The sequence below is a fragment of the Dermacentor albipictus genome, unplaced genomic scaffold, assembly GCF_038994185.2.
Source record: "Dermacentor albipictus isolate Rhodes 1998 colony unplaced genomic scaffold, USDA_Dalb.pri_finalv2 scaffold_16, whole genome shotgun sequence".
Taxonomy (NCBI): domain Eukaryota; kingdom Metazoa; phylum Arthropoda; class Arachnida; order Ixodida; family Ixodidae; genus Dermacentor; species Dermacentor albipictus.
In genome coordinates, this window is record NW_027225570.1 from 3,897,399 (window position 1) to 3,921,237 (window position 23,839).

The window sequence follows — 23,839 nt, forward strand, 5'->3', positions numbered from 1 at the left end:
CCGCTATTCTTCATTCCAGCGTATTGAAAGCGAGTTTCTGCGCTCATCGAGGGAGATGTGTTCATGTTTACCTGTGCACGCGTGACACCGTGCTTGTTAATTTAGCTAAAACACGTTAGCGGCCTAATTGGTTAGAATCCGTAATAAAATGTCGAAGAATGAGTGACGGAGGACGTAGAAACAGGCATAGACAGACAGCGCTCTTTCTGTGTGTCTTTCTGTGGCCTCGTTAACTCGCGCTTACACCTTGTATCATTGTTTATGTAGGTAGTAAGTAAATGTTTACCAGTTTGTATGGCTGATAAAACTCCTATCCTTACTTCGCATAGCTATTGTTACGAAGAGTTGCGAAGAAATAGTTTTATTTACAGGAGATGGACGATGATCGTAGCGTGATCGCAGCGCAGCCCGGCCTCTCAAACTACTTGTTCTCTTCGTCTTCTCTTTCTTCTCTTTTTGTCCGTGCCTTTTGTATCTGTTACAAAATTGCGACTTTTTTATGACTCCTGGTTGTTTATTTATTTACACTTTCAGTCATGCTATACTTACATGCGAACTCTCTCGACCTTTTCCTCCATTTCCCTGTCTATGCTTTTGAGGTACAGATATTGCTGAACTTTAGAGCACCTTTTGTTTTCATACATGCTTCTTAAACTCTTCAAAACTAATTTTGCTCTGCGCGTCTGGCTTCAAGAAATGGCCAGCACATGTCACCACGCGCTGCCTATTTTGTGGTATTATTGTGGGCTCCAGAAGGCAACCGGCCTTCTGATCGTTGGTTAACTTCCGACCCCGACAAGATTTCTTATTTATGGCACAAAATTGCATTCGCGAAAGTTCCTTTCCTTTCCGGATTCCACGCTCCACGTTATATTTATCGGGGTCCCAAGGCGCTTTCTTTCATTAGTGCTGCATTTCGCTTGCCCTTCATCCTCAGATTCTCTTGGTGTACCTTGAGTTTGTCTTTACTTCGTTGATGCATACACCTAGGTAATTATAGTCCTTGACTTTGGGTATGAATTCCTGCTAAATTGGTACGATGTCATAACTAGCCTCCTCATTAAATATCATAATTCCTTATTTCCATGTGCAAAACTTAAGGCCTTTATTCGAAGCCGCTTTGCCACTTATATTCACAAGTCTCTGTAAATCTCTTGCAATGTCCGCTAGTATCAGTATCCGCTAGTATCCGCAAACATGAACATAGGGGCTTCCGTTGCACGTTTGCCTATTACGGATGTAAGATAGATAAAAAAATTGGAGGACGCTTAAGCTTCGCCTTCAAGAGTGGGACGCGACAGCGTTCCCGTCGACCCGCCAAGGGGTATAAGACAATGCGCTACGGCACAGCAATCACTTACGATGCGCCCCGCATCGGACTTAGCGCCCACCTATCACGCGGTGAGCGTCGAGCAACGCAGCGTTCGGCGCGTCAACGAAACGTGCGCCTGAGCGAACGAAACGAACCAAAGAACTCGGTGTCTCGGAGGGGAAACGATCTACGCCGTGATCGGCACGGGCAGAGAGATAGATAGTAATCTAAACCGGATGCACGGCGAAGCGTCGTCAGGGGAGAGGGAGTCCTGCGACGCGCCTGGCAGCGGTCCCAATGCGCGCGCGGCGCGCCTCCTGTCGGGGCAGCGCCGTACATTGAGAGGAGGGGGTCTTCTGTGTTTGCCGCAAGATGGCTCTGCGTGTGCGGAAAGCGCAGAAGAAATGCAGCGGAAACGCACTTCGCAACTCGTGTAATTGTGACTTCTGTACGTTACATGTTCATAATTACCGATATACACCGCAGTATAACTTTCCACGGCTCGTTTCGAAGGCAACACCGCATTCACTAGAGGCGCGTTTGCACCGCTTGGAAGCATCGAACTCGTGGCTGAGTGGTAGCGTCTCCGTCTCACACTCCGGAGACCTGGGTTCGATTCCCACCGGGCCAATCTTGGAAGTTGCTTTTTATTTATGAAGCGCCTGCCGTGATTTATCGCTCACGGTCAACGCCGCCGACGCCGACACCCGACGCCGACGACACCGGCTTTTCTGCGACACGAGCTCCTTAACGCTATCGCGTTAAAACCTGATTCAGTGTTTTCCGAGCCATATATATTGTGGCAGTTCCTTCGGTCTACCGGGGCGCAGTCGTTGATGTGCCTCATGCCCCACCCACTGGCACGCGCCGAAAGCTTCGGCGCGCGCTGGCAAGCGAACGCGTCGCTTCGCTTCGGCTGGAGGGAAAGGGCGCGCAACCACTGGAGACAAGCTCCGACGCGCGCCGAAGCTCGCTCCTCGGCTGCGGCGCACTGTTGCTGGACTATTCCGTCTTCATCCGTCAATGTCCGGCCTAAAACAGCCTGCTGTAAATTAAGCTTGAAACAATAAGTTAGTGATCTGTATGTGCTTTTAGATATAAACAAACACGTTTGAATAATGAATATACGCTTGCCGCAACAGTTTTCTTTTTTTTGAAGTAACAATAGCGCGCAAAATATCGACATCAGCGCTCGCGCGTCGTCTGTCTGCAAGATTGCTTTGCAAACACCTGCACGACGATGCCATATGTCAAAACCTGTTGTACCATTTCATTTTTTGTAGCTTATTGCACAGCCAACTATGTAAGAATTAGGCATGCAATGTAAACCTAAGAAAAAAATGTGTGTTGGAAATATTGCCACGTAGTAGTGACGGTAAATCAATAGTGCCGGCTCAATCGCAACGATAGCAGCGAGCAATGTCGGCAATCGTAGAAAATCTCATCTGCGGGTCAAGCGCGTCGGTTTGCATACGTCAGTCGTCGAAAGTTACAGCCTATTTGCTGGTGCCCGCGCGCCTTCCAGAAGCTACTATACAATTCGTTTCGCATATGCAATGAGATTAACAGGGTTCGTCGGCAACAGACAGAACCATCGATAACATTCGCGAAACTTCCAATACGTTCAGGGGCATCCTGCACCGAGCGATAACGTTTAACATATTTTAGCTGGTGGAATACGGTAACCAGATACATATAAACATCCGTGTCAATATAAATATGCTTATGGGTGCATGATAGGAACGTAAAAAAGTGGGTTCTGAGAAAATCAGCCAAAAAGAATTGAAACACCTAAAGCACTCACAAAAAATATCTAGAATAGCTAAAATTTATGTAATTCGTAGCTTGTCTCCCCCCGATTCTTGATTCTCTTAAATCTAGCCCATGGATCACCTCTATTATTCTGGGTTGTTTTGATGCATCAACACCGCTTCCGGAGGCCTTCACATTGAGTGTATTGCTACAAAACATTTTCACAGTGTAAGGGCCATGCTCTATTGTAACTGGTTTCGAAATATCTAGTTTGCCTTTCTTTGCATTAATGAAATGACATACCGTCAGATAATACAAGCTTGAGAATTAGAGGGTTTTAATAGGAGTCTTTCGTTCCCCTTTGCCAAGTCGTACTATTGAAGCACTTATTCGAATGTATGGGAGTAGTTCATTTGCATAGTATAAGAAATATATAAACAGGTTATTTTCACAATTTATACACCTCGTCACCACAAAAAGAGAAATTGTAGTTTATTGTTTTCAGCCTGCTATGATGTCTTGACTGAGAAAGATATATTCAATTTGTTGTGTGAGGCATGCAATAATTGCTGTGGCATATTATTTTATTGCACAACACTGCATACAGTAGCCAGCCATTATTAAAACTCAGAAGAAATTAATAGCACAATGCATATAATCAGGCACATAGCATATTATTGCACTTTCCTAATTCATGCCAGAACGACGACCACAGGCGTCCTTCTCCAACAAGGTCAGCATCCATCGTGCCTCCTTACCATCGGGCTTCACACCCTCAGCACGTTCAACCTCAGCTTTGTGGTGTTTAAAACAACCTCAAGTGCGTCTTACGGTTCCAGGGATAAGAAAGAAGACCGTCCTGCCTACCTTGGCCTTGAAGCAAGCAGCTCTGGACTGTTTGCACACTTCCTACTTTGATCGAGTCCACATATATACGGATGGTTCTTCCACTCAGACCAGCTCCACCAGCGCAGTGGTAATACCATCACGATCACTAAGCATCCAATACAAGATTTCTCACTTGACAACATCGACCGGTTCGGAGCTTGTTGCCCTCCGAGGTGCCGTTGATTATATTATTAACCAACCGGCAAATCGGTGGGCAATATTCTGCGATTAAAAGGTGGCCTTACAATGTCTTCTGTCATCTCTTCGTCGCGGGTCATGTGAACAACTCGTGTCGGAGATACGAGAAATGCACCATCACATGATCATGAAAAGAGACGACGTCGTGTTTCAGTGGCTGCCTGGTCATTGCGGTATCTCCGGCAACGACCTCGCTGACGAAGCTGCTAGGAAAGCCCACGAAGGAGTAACCCTTGTTTCTATACCTTTATCGCTAACCGACGCAGCCCAACGCTTAGGCAAGCTAGCGCACTCTTTTGACATTGGAAAAGTGGCACACACCTGAATTCACTCAACATCGATTGCATTCCCTCGATCCCCCTACGCAACTGCGGCTGCTACCAGGTCTTGCGCGAAATGAGGAAACAGTGCTGTGCCGCTTAGGTTTGGGCGTCGCTTTCACCAGTGCATATGCATTTTGATTGGAATGGCTGATAGCGCCGAGTGCTATGCCTGCGGTGTCGAGGAAACCATATAACACCTAATGTGCTACTGCCCACTTTTTAAAGACGAAAGGCAAGACCTCTGCAGAGCTCTCAATCAGCTAGATCGAAAGCCGTTCACGAGATCTTGGGACCATGGCCTCGCATATCGCAGCTACAAAAGGCCACAAAAGCGCTGATGCGATATTTGAAAGATAACGGATTGAGTCAGCGTCTGTGATCCGGACTGAGTGACCGACTGATATCCCCAGTGGACCCTCTCTTCTCTTAATCTTTCTGTCCCCCTTTCCCTTTCCCCAGTGCAGGGTAGTCAACTGGGCTCAGTCCTGGTTAACCTTCCTACCTTTCATTTATCATTTTCTCTCTCTCTCCTTAATTCATGCCCTTTTTTTTAATTGCACAAAAGCTCCTGCACTAAAATAGTATACTAGTACATACTTAAAAAGCATAATTTTATACTACGATAATAATCAATCATTCAAATTTTCATTTTAGTGCCCAGGAACAGCTAGAGAGCCTTTGTACTGGTGCACTTAACGAGCTTTATGGAATGTGTAATGCCATGGACCACCTTATATAGGAACAAAAGGTGCGATTTATTAAGACTTCAATCTAGAGGTGCGAGTTCAAGTATATTTGAGAAGGCTCAACAGTGGTTGCCAGAATGGCAAAAGTGGTGCTTGAAGATAGACATCAATTTATCTGGATGCGTTCAATGAGGTCAGAATTAGATTGGCTTATTGCACCCCCCTCCTACAGAGGCATACTCTAGTAGTTGGAGGCACACAGCAGAATTTCAGAAACAAAACAGGTGAGTGGAAATCATGCAATATACGGCATGCAATTCCAAGAGCGTGAAGGGCATCTTGTGTAATTGTTTATGTGAAGAGAAGCTTAGCATTTTGTCGAAGGACACACCAAGATCTTTCATATTTAATCGACCCTAAGGAGTGGAGCATCACGTAGGGTGTATAAAAATTTCACATGGTGCGTTTTGTGCATATAACCTAATGGCATAGTGTTGGAAGCATTTAAGAGTACTTATTGTTTCTGCACCAGTTTGAGAGGGAAAAAATGTCTTTTTGGAAGTCGATGCAGTGGTGAACACTGTTGACAGTCTGAAATACTTTTAAGTTGTCGGCACATAAAGTCACGCTGTTCATTCATTGAAATGCTCTTAGCACTAACAGAAAGCGAGGAATCCCATATCGATTCAAACACCTGACGCACTGAAGAGGATAGATATAGGTCGGCAGTTAGTAACTGCACATCTAGCACCTGATTTGTGCATGGCCAATGCTCATGCTTGCTCATGCAATGCTCATGCAATGCTCCGAGTGTTAGAAGAGGTACTAGACTTTAGGGAACTATTGAAGATGCTTGTGAGAACGAGGAACAAGTATGCTTCCTTACGTCTTAACCCTTTCAGACACCACTTTATCCCGTTGATTGAAAAGTTGCTTTCACCACATCTCCTGCATCCTCAGAATCGTAGAAAGTGTACAGCTGCAGTAAATAGTAAGAATTTTCAATTGTTTAGCGAGTTTTGTCAAGTTTACAAAATTTCGACTCCATGCGAAAACTCACTACAGGAACACAAAATATGAGAACATATGTACTATTTCGTGTTTTGAAAAGCTTGAAAAGCACTTATCCAGCCACTTGACAATTATGCCTGGTGCACGACATTGTAAAAAACAATGAAAGAAGTGAACCCACTACGTACAACGTACTGACCCAGAGTAACAACACCCAGCCGTCTACCTTCCCACTCATTTTGTTAAAACATTCTGCACGTTATTCAAAATTGCAGCACAGTTCTATTAATTAGTGTTTCAAGATGTATGAAGCACATTTTAAACACCATTACTTTCATCAATGCTTTTGCTATTGATGCACGCTCCTGCTGTGCCCAATTGCGTAGACAGCGTCTCAAAGGGTTACGCTCTGTGGAGGAAATACCATCAACACAGTTTAAGGCACTTCATATACTTGGAAACGAGGTTTTCGTTGACTGTTAGCATACACTGTACCACACTGAGAAGGAAGGTTACTTGAAGCATATTTCACATCATATAGCAAACAGAAATGTTCTGCAAAGGCATCAGCAGTGTTCGAAACAACAGCACTATTTTCAAGAACACGTACATGTTTGGCACTCTTTCTAAAAGGGAGAGCCCACGAAGCTCCAGAAATATTTTGAATTATGTGTCACGCTGGCTTCAACACAATCAACGTGGTCAAAGTGATGATTCTAATAATAATAATAATAATAATAATAATAATAATAATAATAATAATAATGGCTGTGGCTTAGGTAAGGTTAAGCCCAGGATGCGAAGCATACTAGCCTTTATTTTAGTTGTTGAACCACTGTTTAGCCTGGTGAACTGCTGTTGCTTGGCTATATTTGGTTTGGCTAGACGAAGAAACAACTCATGCATTACTGCTTCGCCTTCAAGAGTGGAACGCGACAGCGTTCCCGTCGACCCGCCAAGGGGTGTAAGACAATGGGCTACAGGGCAGCGACTACGCGCCCCGCATTGGACGCGGTGAGCGTCGAGCAAAGCAGCGTTCGGCGCGGCAACGAAATGTGCGCCTGAGCAAGAGACGCACGCCTTAGAAACAGCTCGTTTCTAAGGCAACACCGCATTCACTAGAGGCGCTTTTGTACCGCTTTGAAGCATCGTACTCGTGGCTCAGTGGTAGCGTCTCCGTCCCACACTCCGGAGACCCTGGTTCGATTCCCACCCAGCCCGTCTTGCAAGAGTTGAGCCAAAGCCACTTCTCCTCTGTCGTGACGTCACGGTGTCACGTGGTTTCATGGCGACACCGCCGCGCCTGAGGAGCTGGGTTGAGCTCTCGTAATATGCTTCGCATAATAATAATAATCTTAGTTGTAACTTGGCACACTAGACGAAGAAGAAGGCTGATGCCTGTATGTTAGAGCATCCGATAACCAGCCATCTAGAGCAGGAATTTGCAGGATGCAGATGACACTTCCTTCCCTTCCATGTGCACACACACTTGTTCAATAACACAGCACGGCACACACGCACACATTCGACAGGTGCATAACACACAGGAGTGCTAATTCAGTCTGGTTCCAAGGAAGGAGAATCCAAATCGCCAGGGGGGTGGAGAGAAAGCTTTGCATGCGAGATATAATCATGGAGTTGTGATGTCGGGCCATAGAGGCGTGATGAGGGCTCAGGCTGTGCTGACCACTTGTTCAGACGAACTGAAGAAAGATTAGTGCTGTCCAGAGAGTCGTCAAACACCCTGCAGTATAGACTAGTGCAGTGTAAGTTACGTTGGTATTGCAGGGTGTGCTACTTGAGGGGTTTGAGGCAATCCTCGAAGGCTGGCATGACCTTGTGACAACCGAAAAGACGGGAGTAAAGGGTGCGTATTGTCCGGCGCTGAACAAGCTTAAGTTTGTTAGCGTCGCGAGTTTGGTACGGGAACTATACTGATGAGCAGTACTCAAGTCGTGACGGAATATTAGAAGTGTAGAGTGCTCCGAAAACCTTAGATCATCAGGGAAGGGAGACACGGGACACAAACCCAAGAAAGGGCCGGTGCTTACATACAGTGCTGGTGACATATGCGGAAAAGTTGAGAGAACAGGTAAATGCTACACGAAGAATGGGAGGGGCCCGAACAGTCTTTATAGAAGTGCCTCCGAGGAAGAAGGTTGGACGTGCAGCAGTTTCGTTGTGGCTGATACGCATGGCAGCACTTTTTACGGTGCTACTACAAAGTTTGATCCCAGTCGTTCACCTTTACGGAATGTATTTATTGTAAGCACATATGCTGTGCATCGGCATATTGTTGTTGTGGAAGCGTTAACTTGTTAATCAAACACATTCAGCGCAGATGCATTAGTAACTTGGTTTTGAGTAGATCTTTGTCCTGACTACAGTTTATAGTATCGCAGCAAGAAACATTTTAGTAGAAGCTGAAGGGATTCCAGCAGTTTAAGCATACTGACTGCACAAAACACTGATGACACCTTTTCACCTTCCCCACAATGCACTCACAAAATCTACACTTTCCATAAGCAAAAAGTGAGATAAAAAATCAATTACAGTTTCATTGACTCAGTACTTGCGGCTTCTGAAGTGGGCATCGAAGCAATCGTGGTATATGCTGCTACATGCATAGTTCTTGCATGATGCAGGTCCTTCTATGCATTGCACACAGGGCACACATTGCAAACAGATAATTTCTTTTTGCAGTGCTCAACTATAACGACACACTGACTCAAACATGACTGCGTTGTCACGTAAGCTTCAGTGCGTCAGTGTTCTTGATTGCTACACGAGCGATTATTGCCCAACTAGCCCAAAAGACAGACGCACTAGAACGAAGTGAGTGAATGAGTACAGTGAACTTGTACTGAACTGGATTCACATGCCGAATAGAAGAGAGCAGTGTCAGCTGAAACAGGCGGCACGGCTGATTATGTAAGTACTTCTAATAGTTTGGCTACTAGTGTATTTGGCTTTCGGAAGTTATCTTTACCACTGGAAACAGCGCAGAGCTTGCCCGTTAAACTTGAGTCAACCGACACCACACGAAACACGCCGCGGTTGACCAACCCAACTTCCACACGGTTCATTCACCACATCACAGGTCACACGAAGTCAAGAGTGCCATATTTTAAATCACTGCAGCACCAAACGGACCTGAAAATTCAATTCCTTCGACCGAGCGTCTCAGGTGCGTTCGTTCACTCGCCAGTTACGAAATCGATGGACGCGCTAGGCACGCGTAACGTAAACAACATTGGCGATAGGCGAGTGTTGATTATCCAGACTTCGGAGCTCGTAAACGTGTTTCTATTCGTTTTGAGCACAACAAAATGCACATACAAGCACAGACGTTGCGGCAATCGTGATTCGGTTGGCTGTTTTAGCAGACGATCGTACTGAGCCCCGCGGAACCCAGTGGGCAGGTTGGATTAGTCGGCGTCCTTCGAAGTCGCTTCGGATCCACGTCACACTGCCACAACCCACGGTCGTCGGTCGGTCGGTCGTGTCGTTGTCGGCCTACTATTACAACACTGTCTTTCCGGAACACTGTCGCGCGGGTCGTGCGTCCAAAAAACTCGGACAATCGTTGGTGCCAGCGCACTTCGCATCGCCGGCCATTACAGGCCTAGCAGCCGGAGGCTCCGCAGCCTCCGATTGGTTGACGCCTGTGACTCGCCTCAGCCTCTCATTGGTGCACGCTGGCGCAGCTTCGCCGCGCGTCGGCAAACTTCTAGCATCGGCAGTAGACATAATCGCTGCGCGACGTTCCGCTTCCCCGAGTTCCCCACCGACGCTTTGACGCATTTGGCTCTTCGGCACGCGCCGAAGCTTTCCGGCGCGTGCCAGTGGTTGGGGTATAAGGCTACGGACTTATTCGCCATTGCGAGCAAAACCCCTCCCAAATGCCTGCCCCTCGACCGCGCGCCTTTTCCCCGGACCCCCCGTCCCGCAACGTCATGGTATACGCGGCCCTCCGATTGGGTCGTGGGGCGTGACGCTGGGAAGAAGCCCCGACTGGGGGCGATCGCCGTGCGCGGGAGAGTCGTGCTGCGGTAGGGACGAGCGCCGTTCACGAGAGGCAAGCTGCAACGTACGCGAGCGACCAGCTATTTGTGTCCCCAACGCCCCCGGCCTGGGGACGTTCACGTGCTTTGTCAGCTTGCGTAAGCGTGGCTTGCTGAGTGGCTCTGCGTTCCGCCCTTGCGGTAGTCGCAGGTGCTCAGTGCGTCACATTTTGCGTGTCCGAACTGTCGCAGACCATTGTCGGTCACGGGAAGCGCTAGGTAGCGTTTGCGAACGCATTTCGGCCCGCATGCGCAAACCATTGTTCGACGCGGCGTGTTCTCCGCCTTCCCTCCCCATTGGGAACCGCGGGCGCCGAGTGTAGTCCGTGTGCTTTGGTGCAGTCTGGTACGTGTCGGCCATTTGTGATCAATAAACGCTTTAACTGTCCTGGATGCCTTGTGTTCCTGGGAGAGTGCCCAAGCGTACCGCCAGAGCCGGTCAGGCCTTTCCGCTCGGTGCTCGAACCTGCGGTGGGTCTATCGCAGTGCGCCGTCGTGCTGCGTCCTGAGGCTCCACTTCTCGGGGGCCACTTGGCGACGCCGTGCACGGAGACGTACAGTGAGCCCATGTGCACATTTTGGCGCGCAACGGGGGGCAGTAACTGCCTTTGCATTGCTGCTGTGCGTAACGAGCCGGAGACCCACTTGATCGTCTGGCCGTGCCATGTTTTCCAGTTTCAATCATTGTTGACGACCCTCGCGAATGTCGCCCTGTTCGATTACTCAGCCGATGCTGGTGTCGAGCGAGCACGAAACACGGAGTGCAAGCTTAGTTGGCGCAAACCTATTAGATACGCGTGATATGTCCACGCCGCTCCGCGACGGGTGCGCATCTCTCAATGCAGCGATAAGCAACGATGAGCTTGCCGCCATGGAAGAGGGGAGACTGCCACGAACCCCAACCGCATTGAGGAGCTACACGGCTGTGGCCTCCACCGCCGACGGCGAGCGCGGAGGGAGTAGGGGGTTACCGCGAGCGCCGTTGTGCGAGGTGGCGAGGTAGCCTCGAGTCGCGCCCAGTTGAGCGAGGGACCGCTAACCGAAATGAGGGCAGAGTTGCAGGTGCCCCAGCATGCCCAAATCCCGCTTGGAGACGCTCCTGGTGAGACAAGCGCACCAGACGCGGGGGCGTTGCTTAGCGAAGCTACGCGACTAATTGAGTCCCTTTCGAGTGCCCTCCGGACTTCCTTAGAGTCACCAAGGCACTCGCGGCCGGTGGTTAAGCTGGCAGTGCCCATATATCTGCGGTTACGCGGATGCGGTTAGTGTCACAGACTTCCTCGACGGTTTGGCGCACTATCAGGCAGCTGTAGGGCTTGATGACCGCGAAATGCTGGCTCGTGTTGTGCCCATTGCTCTTACAGAGCGAGCAGCACAGTGGTACAGGCTTTCCGGCAACCGCGCAACGAAGCTCGAAGATTTCAAGGCGGCTCTCCACCAGGAATTTTTGCCTGCTGACTACCATCGCAGAATGCGGCGCGAGCTCGAGTTGCGGACACAGGCTCCAGACGAATCACTCCTCGAGTGCGTGCGAGCGATAGAGGAGCTGTTTCAGATGGCGGAGCCGATGGCCTCCAGTGACGAGAGAGTCGAGAGGGTGATAAGGCAGGCCCACCCAACTTTTGCGGCCTACCTGCGTGGAAGTCGCTTCCGTGATCGGGAGGACATGTCCGCCGAGGCCAAACGTATACAAGGCGACCTGCTGGCCATGCGTGCCTACCGCCCTCCACCGCCTGCAAGCGAGGCACTAAAGCTGCGCTGTGCGTGGACGGCAACTCCTTTTCATCCACGCCAACAGCAAGTGCCCGCGCAGTCCACCTTTGCGGTGGGCTTTGAAAACCGGCAAGCTTGGGGAATCAGCGAACGCGCCTTGGATCCTCATGCGTACGTGCGGCGCGCGGCCAGTGCGGGGCAAACGCTCAATCCGCGTCCCCTCCCCCCCCCCCCCCAAATACGAGAAGCAATCCGCAGCAGCGCGCGCCCAGCGGAAGACGCACGTCCCGAACAGCCTGAGGGCAGCGCAGCGGGCGAACGAGGGCGACCGGGGCAGAGTGCTTTGAACTGCAGGAATGCGCGCGCCGGAGTCCGCTTTTTGGAGTGCAGTGAGCTGGGCCACATTGCTCGTTACGGTCCCAGACGTCCCCTCCGGCAGGGAAACGGGGATGGGGGTCGGGCGTGAACGCACGTCCGACCGGAGCGATTGTCGCTCCCTCCGTGTGTCGTGCGGGCTTACCTGCGGATGCATTCGCGCCGTTCGTCACGGTCACTATTGCCGGTCGCGAATTTGCCGCGCACCTCGACACAGGCGCTAGTGCCTCTTTGTTTGGCGACGACGTTTTGACCATCTTGCAGCAGCGCTTTGTTCGCTTGCGCGAATGCCGAGCAACCTTTAAACTAGCCAGCGTCTTCGTTCCTGCAGGCGGGGCAGCGAGGCTGTCTGTTCGTTGGGATGGTCGAACGAGGCGCCATCGCTTCATTCATTTGCCTGGCTTGAGAGTTCCCGTGATTCTGGGTCGTGACTTTCTTCGTAAGACCCATATAGTGGTAGACATTGCGAACGGAGGCTATAGGGCGGGACCGTTGTCCCCCTTGAGGCTTTTCGCTGACCCTCCGGCTCCTGCATGTGTCAGCGCGGAGCGAGTGGCGGGCCCGCACGGCGCGCTAGATAGGGGGGTTGAGCCCTTTCTGGCGCAGTATTCTGCGTGCACTACCGCTCAGATAGACGTGCCTGCGCGAGCTGGCGCGTTCCACCCTTTGATCGGCCGTGCGGCAGGGCTGGAGCTCAAACAGAAATCCGACATGTCCGCAGTTCTGTTCAGCTATGACGAGCTGTTCACAAAAAACCCAGGTCGCACTGACCTTGTACGCCGCAGGATCGAGACTGGGGATACGCGTCCTTTGAAGTGCAACCCCAGGCCGGTTAGCCTGTCCAAGAGACAGATGGTGTGCTTACCGAGATGCCGGCGACCGATGTCATCAAGAGGTCCGATAGCGCCTGGACATCTCCTGTTGTCCTGGTTCCAAAAATGATGGTAGTTTCCGCCTTTGTGTTGATTACCGCCGACTGAACGCACGTACCCGTACAGATACCTTTCCGTTGCCAACCATCGAGTCAATTGTGGGCAGCCTAGGTTCAGCGAAGTATTTCACGACTCTGGACGCTGCTAAACACTACTCACAGATAGAGATGGAACCCGAGGACAAAGCAAAGACCGCCTTCACGTGCCATCGTGGGCTTTTTTCAATTTGAGCGAATGCCGTTTGGTCTGTGCAACGCCCCAGCCACATTTCAGAGGCTAATGGATCGGGTTCTGTGCAATGCCAAATGGTCCCATGCCATGTACTACCTCGACGACATCGTGATCTATTCCGAAACGTTTGAGGAGCACATACGTCACGTCGGGGACATACTTGGGAAGCTCAGGTCAGCGGGCATGACGCTAAATCCGGCAAAGGCACAAGTGCCGCAAACTCGAGTCCACTTGCTGGGGTTCACCCTAGAAGAAGGCTCCATTGAGCCTAATTCAGAGAAGCTCCGAGCTCTCCTGGATTTTCCCGCCCCCAAAGATGTACGCAGCCCCCGCCGCTTCCTGGGAATGGCCAATTTCTACCGGTCATTTATTCCATCTTGTGCGAAACTCCAGGCACCGCTGACAAAGTTCTCGGGGAAGTCTGTGGGGTGGCGTTGAGAACCGGAGCAGGAGCAGGCATTCCGCGGCCTGTCCCGAGTCATCGCCGAGACAGCTCGCCTCAGATTGCCTGACCTGACCAAGAAATTCGTCGTTCAGACTGACGCGAGCGATTTGGGATTGGGGGCGGTTCTCCTTCAGGAATTCGATGGTGTCCTGCACCCTCTGGCTTTTGCTAGTCGGGCGCTGCTCCCTGCGGAGAACTACTCCGTGACGGACAAAGAGGGCTTAGCGATTGTGTTTGCACTGAGGAGATTCGACGTCTATTTAGACGGCACGAAATTCGTCGTGCACACGGCTCACAGTACGCTCAGCTGGCTCATGAGGCTTCGCGAACCTGCGGGTCGGCTGGTACGTTGGCCACTTCTAATAAATCACTACGACATTTCGGTGCAGTACCGAAAGGGGAGCACGAACGTCGTCGCAGACGCGCTTTCGCGTGCGCCGCTTGCCCACCCGGCTGATGCCAAAGGCGAGCGGCGAAAGACGGAAACCGCTGACACGCCCGCCTGTGCGAGCGGTGAAGTGGCCGAGGAAGAGAGGGAGACCGTCTGCGGGTCGCGACCTATAGAGGAGACAGTGGTAAAAGAGGTTTTTGGCGTTGTACATCCCGGCGGTGACGAGAGTTCTTCATAAGTGGGGGAAATAGTTGTAAACGAGCCAAAGCGGAGCGTTGTGAATTCGCCCGGCACTGGTGGTAACTAAACCGTTCATGACTGTGCCTTTAATGAACACGCTGTCACCGCGCATGATGTTCTCGCACGTGTGCAGAACGAGTTAGCCGCAGAAACACAGGCGCATACCACGACACCGGAGAACGATGCCTTTGCAGTATCTCCAAAAGGAGGTAATGGAACCGGCTCTCACTTTGGAGCGACCGCGATTATTTTCGGCCGAGAAGAGCTCCTAAAGGCCCAGCAGAAGGATTCATTTTGCAAGGAAATTGCTGGTAGAGTAGCGGAAACGGAGCGCCGTAACGTTGCTGGTGTTGCAACGAGCGCAGAAGTACCCGGGCCAGCTTTTATTGCTGGTAGTTCCGAAGAATCCTACCTGCTTGACCACGATGGGCTCGTGCTTAGATATATCGCTACCGAGGACGAATCTTTTGACCCGTTTAAGGTGGTGATACCGAAAAGTCTGAGGCGCGCACTTTTGCACTACGCTCATGATGAACCACTGGCTGGACACCTCAGTGGCTCTAAGGTCCTTGCAAGACTCAGCCACACTGTCACATGGCCCGGTATGAAGCGCGACGTTTCCCGTTATTGCCGGACTTGCCACGTCTGTCAGACGGTGAAATCTCGCGGTGGCCGTCCGCCGGCTTCAATGAAGCCGATTGACAGTCAGCGGCCTTGGCTGTTTGCTGCCTGCGACTTAATTGGGCCTAATCCAAAGAGTGCGCAGGGCTTTCAGCACCTTTTGGTAGTGGTCGATCACATTACAAAGTGGGTGGAGCTATTTCCGCTCCGCAAGGGGACGGCTCGGGCAGTTTTGGATAAGCTAATGGAAGTTTTCACACGCTTTGGATTTTCCGAGCGTTTGATTGCTGACAATGCGTCTTACTTCACTTCTCGGGTGTTTCGTGAGACGTGTACATCCCTTCAGATCAAGCATCGCCTCACATCGCCCTACCACCCCCAGTCCAACCTCACGGAACGCTTTAATCGTACTGTGAAGTCAATGCTCACGGCCTTTGCCAGGAGCCAGAAGGATTGGGCAGACCACGTGAACGTACTCGCGTTCGCCATCCGGACGGCGGAAAACCACTCAACAAGTTTCTCCCCCGCTTTCCTCACTTTTGGCCGTGAACTGGTGAATCCGCTAACCATTGTTACGCAGCGCCAAGCAGGGGTTGAGACTTCGCCAGGGGACCTTTCCTCGTACGCAGCGCAGCTTCGTTCCCGGCTTGCCCGCGCTTTCTCTAGAGCAAGGGACAGCTTGGGAGCCGCCCGAACCCAGCAGAAGGCTCAGTATGACAAGAGTCATCGTGACGTCTGCTTTCAGGTCGGTGACTTGGTGCTTAAACGCAACTACGCTCTTAGTGACGCCAGCAATGGGTTTTCCGCAGCGTTGGCTCCTAAATAGCTGGGGCCTTACCGAGTGGAGAAACGACTTTCACCACTTGTGTATGAGCTGACGGATCCTCAGACGGGGAGAACCAGGGGCCGCGTTCACATTGCCGACTTGAAAGCCAACCATTGCAGGCCAGTCGAGCCGGCGCTGGAGCCCAGCGATCTCGGGTGTTCCGGGGAACAGAGCACGTCCGGTGTTTCCGACCGCTTTCGGCCGTCGCATCGATACCCCCTCAGGCGACGACCACCATTGTGAATTCGCCCTCGCTTTTCCCGATCTTTCTGGTAAAAGAAACGCGTTACTCTTGCTTTCTGCCTCTGCGAGCGAGTGTTTCTTTTCTCTAGGGATTTCCCGCATAGAGGCCAGCGCGCCACGGTTCCAGCCCGCCCTAACTAGATGTCAAAAGGACGCATGCGCTTTCGTTTGCCCGTTTGTTCAGTGCTTGTATTTTTTCTTGTTTGAATAATAGGTTTAGTCTCCTTCGTGTGCATAGCCTTGTTTTCAAAGTGCCCCGCTTCCTACCCCACATCGTCACTGTACGCAGCTGTACAGGGGCGCTTGGTGCCCTCATTCTTTTGCTGTCTCGTCTTTGAGACTCGCCGCGTAAGTGTTCGGAAAGCGGGGGGCGTGCGACGACGGGAGCGTCACATGAAGGGGAGGTTTGAGACATTGGACGCCTCAGACATTGGTGTTACCTGCGCCTGAATCCGTTGCAAGCCCTAAGGACACGTGTCGCGGGTGCCTCGTGTGTGCGCGTGCAAAAGGGGACGAAACCCACGTCCAGCTGGCTTCGCGACCCTCCATCCTGTGCCTCCCATCTCTTCTCGCTCCTTCTTGGAAACGATTGCTGTCAGCATTTACTACTCTTGCTAGCACTGCTGCTGCCGGTGCCCCGGAACTGTCTTCCCGCAGTCGTTCTCTCGCGACAGTCGCCTTCGTCGGTAGCTTGCGTTGCAGCGCACTCGCGCTCAAGATGGACAAGCCGCCTGGCCTTGTCGCGCCTTCAAGGCGCCGCCGCAGCCGACGCCGGCGTTGGGTTGCACAGCCAGGCGCTCCAGCCGCAAGGATACTCCCTGCTCCAACGACTGTCCCGCCTGCCACAGGTACGGAGACCAGTCCGAAAACACGGAATGTGGCCACCTGGACGTGCCAGGAGGGTGTTCCGGCACCCCTCTGAAACGTGTCGGTGAAGGCATGGCGCGCGCAGCGCAGAGTGGAGAGGTGCCAGCACCCCGTGCCCTATCCTTTTAAGGGGCACACGCTATCTCTAACGGACGCGGCCGCGGACGGCGCCCACTTGCCCCACCCTGCTGGTGCTGTTACCTGCGGGAAGTGCGGGACCCTTCTTATTCACCATAGCCATTATACCGGCCGGATGCACCCGGAGGAGAGGGGGAAGAGTGCGGCGGGAGATCTCCCGATGCCTTTTGGCGCGGCGACGGCGCTGACAGACGGCGAGCTGGCCCAATTATGCCGGTAGAGAATGCGGAAGGACCCCGGATTCGCAGCGCTCGGTTGGCACGGAGCTCCAGACGGTGAAGACGCAGCCCACAGAGAGCGACCGATTACTCCGCCGATACAAACAAATCCGAACGCTCCGACCAAGTGCCCGCGACGGCCTTGGAATGAGATGTTCGGAGCTGAGCGCTGAGGCTCCTGGGACGTATTACCGTTTTATTTTGTAATTGGGGTTCTTTAACTTTTTCTATGTTTATTTGTGAGTGTGTGTCTCTGTGCGCGGGTGCGTGTGTGTGTGTGTTCGTGTAGTAGCAGACACTACCTTTACTCTGGGGGTATTCTGGGGCAGTGTGTTGTACAGTTTTCCCTTTGAGTTATATGGTTGCGCGCGATTTTCACTGGGTTTGCTGTACGTGTTAAATCATTAAGCTATTAGTGTATCTGCCCTGATTGTATCGTTCTCGTTTTCTTTAATATGTGTTTAAGGGCTGGAACGGAAGCAGGAGGTTAGCCGTCCTAGCAATATCTAATGCTGGGTGATACAGGGGACGTTTCCTTTGTGTTACATGCCGCCGGTTTACTTCTCAGCTGGTAGGGACATTTAAGGGGCGAGGGATGTGTGAGTTCCTTCGGTCTACCAAGGCGCAGTCGTTGCTGTGCCTAAGGCTCCGGACTTATTCGCCATTGCGAGGAAAGCCCCTCCCAAATGCCTGCCCCTCGACCGCGCACCTTTTCCCCGGGCGCCGCGGCCGCGTCCCGCGACGTCATGCTCCGCGGCCCTCCGATTGGGTCGTGGGGCGTGACGCAGGGAAGAAGCCCCGACTGGGGAAGATCACTGTGCGCGGTAGGGACGGGCGCCGGTCATGGTGGATCCACACAACGGACGAAATCCGTCTTTTCCGCGACGGACTGCGCATCGCGTGACTACCCGTCACGGATTTGTGCCGTCCGCGCGTCGTCCGCGACCCCCACGGACAGAAAATGCCGAGCTATTTTTCGCATCCGGATTTTGGGGGTCGAATGCTGCGGATTTAGCCTAGCATGCTCTACAGTCTGGCAACAAGCGCTGCTTTGGTATATTTCTGAAAGAGCTTCACCGCTGCTAACACCATTCGTGTTCAATTCGGACAAAACAACAGCCATTGCGGCCAACCGTCGTTTCCTTTCGATCTCCATTTTCATTCAAAGTGAAAAACACCTATGACAAAGTGTTTGTTGCACCAATGGCGCCATCTAGAGTGAGTACAAGCAAGCAATCTTGTCAACTTGCGGCCACTGAGATCCGCCCAGGCCGCCGCAACATCCTCGAGGCCATGTTCAGCCAAACAGCCACTCTAAGCCTACACACCGAGAATCTGAGTATCGCTTTCGGAAACGGTGTCCACTCATCACGAATATATTGCTGTCGAAGATTCTGGACACAAATTTAAACAAAATACAATCCTCAGTTTGAAAGTTACGGGCCACACAGTGGACGACGACGACTTGACAGGTTCGAGGCGGACGACAGTCGCTTCGGGCATAGCCGCCATCTTTCTTTTTCCGGCGCGGTCGTCTACTCAGTCCGTACATCGTCTGGATGCGCTTCGCAGCTGGACGGGTGGCGGAATAAGCGTCCGCGGCACAAATTTGCGCGGAGCCATCCGTCGTGTGGATACACCATCACGAGAGGCAAGCTGCAAGGTACGTGAGCGACCAGCTATTTCTGTCCCCAACGCCCCCGGCCTGGGGACGTTCACCTGCTTTGTCAGCTTGCGTAAGCGTGGCTTGCTGAGTGGCTCTGCGTTCCGCCCTTGCGGTAGTCGCAGGTGCTCAGTGCGTCACATTTTGCGTGTCCGAACCGTCGCAGACCATTGTCGGTCACGGGAAGCGCTAGGTAGCGTTTGCGAACGCATTTCGGCCCGCATGCGCAAACCATTGTTCGACGCGGCGTGTAACCCGCCTTCCCTCGCCATCGGGAACCGCGGGCGCCGAGTGTAGTCCGTGTGCTTTGGTGCAGTCTGGTACGTGTCGGCCATTTGTGATCAATAAACGCTTTAACTGTCCTGGATGCCTTGTGTTCCTGGGAGAGTGCCCAAGCGTACCGCCAGAGCTGGTCAGGCCTTTCGGCTCGGTGCTCGAACTTGCGGTGGGTCTATCGCAGTGCGCCGTCGTGCTGCGTCGTGAGGCTCCACTTCTCGGGGGCCGCTTGGCGACGCCGTGCGCGGAGACGTACAGTGAGCCCATCATATTTGCCTTTGAAATACCGCATGAGCAAAAATGGAGACACAGGACATGTGCGATTCAATGGTGAATTTTCATACCTTCACTGAATTTCCTGCCTTCTCATACTATTTATGCTAGGTTGCCTCTATGTATATCCTTCAATAACATCTGAATTCATCCATGGCCTCGTGGCTGAGAATATCGCATAACAATGCCCTGTCTACGTTGTCGTAAGCTCCCTTAATATCTCGAAACGCAGCCCATATAGGCCAATTCTAAGCTATTGAAATCTCTATGCACTCCGATACCACAAAGGTATTATCCTCTAAGCGTCTGCCTGGTCTGCATCCATTCAGTTCCCTAATTATATCGTTTCTTCTCCACCCACTTCAACACCTCTAATTTATGACTTGCATTGTCGGTATCAACAGTTGAGGTGTTCACTGGATGCAGCGTCGCTCAGCTGTCCATCTGGCAAGTGCAGGTGCTGGCACGGCTATTCTACAGGCTGCAGGAGCTGCAGGCGAGCGGGAAGCCCCCGCTCAACAGAGCCCCGTCAGCGGCCGCAAATCCAGCGCTGCACTGCAACGTGTGGGTGCCTTTCATGGACGGCGAGATCGACGGGCGTGCCTTCCAGGGACAGCGACAAGGCGGACGCCGGTACCGGAGCTGAGCGCTATTGCGTCATCAGACCGCCCAAGCAAGGGAGTCTAGGGTGCAGTCGTCAGCGCATAGTAATACTTCCATACATCATATAATTCACAATAAATATTTTGTTCGTACTCATGTCTGGCTGGTCTCGCGCTGGACGAAGGGAAGTATTGTCCAATTACTGGCCATGATTATGTCTGCTAGTAACCCAATATATTCGACTAGTCGAAGGTCTTTCTGCCATTTTAAATGCGAAGCGTTTCTTGACGAGTATGTGCCACATTGAGAGTATCTATCTAGCCGCTTACGTCTTGGTGCTCTCATGGAGGTTTCGTTAACTTGGTAAGTACCAAAATCGGCATAGTATGACAAGAGTGTATGACGAACATAAATAATTGATCATGACATGAATATCTTGATATGTGTGTAATGTAGGTCATAAAACAGTTCACTACGTTTTCGTGCTCCCACGGTCGTTTCGCTAACTTGGTAGGTACCATAATTGGCATACTTTGACAATAGAGTCTGACGAACATAAATGATAGGCCATGACATGCTGTCACGTAGGTCATGGAACAGCCGTCTGCGTCTTGGCATGTAGCGAAATTGGCATCGTATGACAAAAGTGCATAACAAACATAAATTATAGGTCATGACATGAATTTAATTTGAAATGTGTGTCATGTAGGTCATGAAACAGCCACCTACTACTCGGTATGTACCAAAGTTGGCATAGTATGAGAAGAGTGTACGACAAACATAAATGACAGCTACAGCCTATTACCTTGATTAGTATTCTATGTAAGATGATGGAGCATATAAGTTATTGCAGTCTTTCTGATTTCTTGAGGACAACTTATTTGCCACGTCTCAGCATAACTTCAGGAAATACCCTTCCTGTGAAGCACAACTTCTACTCTTTACTAATGACTCGTTTTCTCTCATTTACCGTGGTTCTTTTACTGACTCCATTTATCTTGACTTCCACCAAGATTTCCGCACTGTCTCGCACCACCTTCTTCTATTAAAGCTAACACATCTAAACATCGACTCAAATGTGCCATAATGAATCGCAAGTTTTTTAACCTATTGAATCCAATTTCTCTCTGTTAATCACTAATTCACGAGTTTGTTCTGTCGTGTCTGGATTACCACAGGGGTCAGTCTGGGGACCATTGCTATTTCCTATTTTTATTATTCGTTTCTCTAATGAGGTCTCCTCAACCATGAGGTTATATGCTGATTTGTTAATTGCACCGGAATAACCAACCCTCATGATAATGTCTTCCTTGAAGTCGATCTGAACAATGTCTCGCATTGGTGTTCTAAATGGCTCATGACGCTCAATATTCTTTAGTGAAAGTCTATGAGAATATCGCGCTCAGGTAGCCGCTCGGATCTCTACCCGTATGTGCTTAAACATGTACCCCTAGGTGTAAATACTTTCGTATCCACATTACGAATAGCCTCTTATGGAAAATGTAGATTGACTACATAATTAAAAATGCTAATTTACCCTCACTTTCATTCGCCGCAATTGCTCCTCTGCTGAGATCTCCTTAAAACCAACTCTACAAAACTCTCCTCAGGTCTAAGCTCAAATACGCCTCATGTAGTTGGGATTCCTGTTCTAGCCCATCTTCCTTTGAATCCATCCAAAATTGACCTGCCCGTTTTATTGTGCGCAACTACGACCGTAATGCAAGCGTGTCAGCAATCAAGCATTCTCTCGAACAAGCTGACTTAGCAATTAGACGGAAAGCTGAACAACTGTGCCTTTTTCGTAAAATCCTTCATCAAATTCCAGGGCTAAAACGTGTACTTGTCGCTGCCCCTGCATGCATTTACTCCCGCATTGATCAGAATCTGAAAGTTCATGTGCCTAGTTGCCGCACATCACCAGTACGCAAGTTGCTTCACGCCGAAGTCTGCCTCTGAGTGGAACTACCTCCTTGACGAGTCTTCAAGACCGCCATTTCCACGCTGTTGTTCAGCTGCTGGCCACTCTTCCTGTAACACCTTAGTGGCCATGAGAGTATTTAAATCAATAAATAAATTGGTCCTGACATTCATGTCATGTAGGTCATGAAACAGCCACCTATGTTTTAATGCTCTCATGGTCGTTTCGTTAACTCGGTAAGCACCAATCTCACCTTTTCGCAGAACATCAATTCGCACAGGGCGTGGGTTCTAACAGCTTTTTTCGAGCTAAGCTTTTATTGCTTCACTCGTGTCGGCGTTGGTGTTGGTGTTGCCGTACGAAAAAACACAAGCCACGCGAAAATGAAAATTGCTTGTCGGGCTGCGGAATAGAGCCACTGACCTTCGGGTTTCGAGACCACCAGACTAACCGATTCAGCCACCGTCAGTTCGTCATACGCGTCCTTTAACGCAGGGTTTTATATGCATGAAGTAGCAGCGCAAGGCGCGAGCCAATCACAGGCGCCCCTTCCCTCCGAAGGAGGCAAAGCGCGTCATCGCGTGTTCGCTCGCCACTCGCGCGCCGTTTCTTGCCAGTTCAGGCCCGGCTGTGAGATAGGCAGGACGCGTTTGGTTCGTTCTGCCGAAGAGCATGCTGCGTTGAAGGAACGGCAGTGGGCGCGGGCTGCCTGTCGTCCGTTTGGCCGAAGAACAGGCGGCGTTTGATGAACGCCGCCGGGAACTCACTCGAGAAAGGGTTCGTCGTCGACGTGCCGACTTCGCCGTGAGGCAGCGCGAAGCCGAGGCGTTAACGACAACGAAGAGCCGCGGCGCCCGAGATTCGCTTGCATCCTTCTTCACATGAGTAAGTATGAGTTGTCGTTTAATATACGTTTTGCATTTAACGGGGAAGCCGCAGCAGGGCTGTGTCATCTAATAGAACCAAGGAAGACGACTATTCTGTTGTCACGAGCCCACCCTGGGTGCAGTGAGAAACCCATAAAGCCTGAGAAGCAATATGTTCATTTACCTTTTGGTTTCATTGCTTCCATGAAATTGGCTATTTTCTTGCCAGTATTTAGGAAGAACTTATGTCGTTTTTTTAATACTTATGTGTTATTTTCAGGTTATACAACAAACTAACATACTGGACATAGAGCAAGAAACCTATCGGGCCACGTTATAATCAGTGATTAATCAAATATGGCCGTGCTTATATGAAACTGAAATTAAAATTAAATTGTGTATTTCTCTCACAGTAGCTGAGTAGCTACGGCGAGGGCACGCAGGGCGAAAATCTGCTCGATACAACTTGAAGACCATCCGTTGATCGTTGATCACACGACAGCAGCTGGTGAACATGGCTGTAACTGTTTTACAATTCTAACTTGAAACGCGATGCACCTACACGTATTTCACACTGCCACGAAATAGCAAGGCCGAGAAATAAAACCGAGAAAAACAGTCTTAACCGAGTAACAGTAGACATGCAAAGTTTTTCACTTAGCAATTACAGTGCAAGCCCTAACACATATTTCTCCTGGTTTTTCAACGTTATAACAAATCTATTTATCGATGGCGAAGTAAAAAACTGTCACAGGAAGCATGA

General features: G+C 50.8%; 1 protein-coding gene across 1 annotated transcript in view; it reads left to right on the plus strand.

Moving 5' to 3' along the window:
- The window catches only part of LOC135920496 (arylsulfatase B-like), a 363,609-nt gene extending 343,168 nt beyond the window's left edge, over nucleotides 1-20,441 (plus strand). The window contains exon 11 of the mRNA XM_070529005.1: nucleotides 20,144-20,441. Within this exon, the coding sequence (XP_070385106.1) occupies nucleotides 20,144-20,332 (189 nt within the window). The 3' untranslated portion in view covers nucleotides 20,333-20,441. The remainder of the gene's footprint in view (nucleotides 1-20,143) is intronic.
- The last annotated feature ends 3,398 nt before the right edge of the window (nucleotides 20,442-23,839 follow it).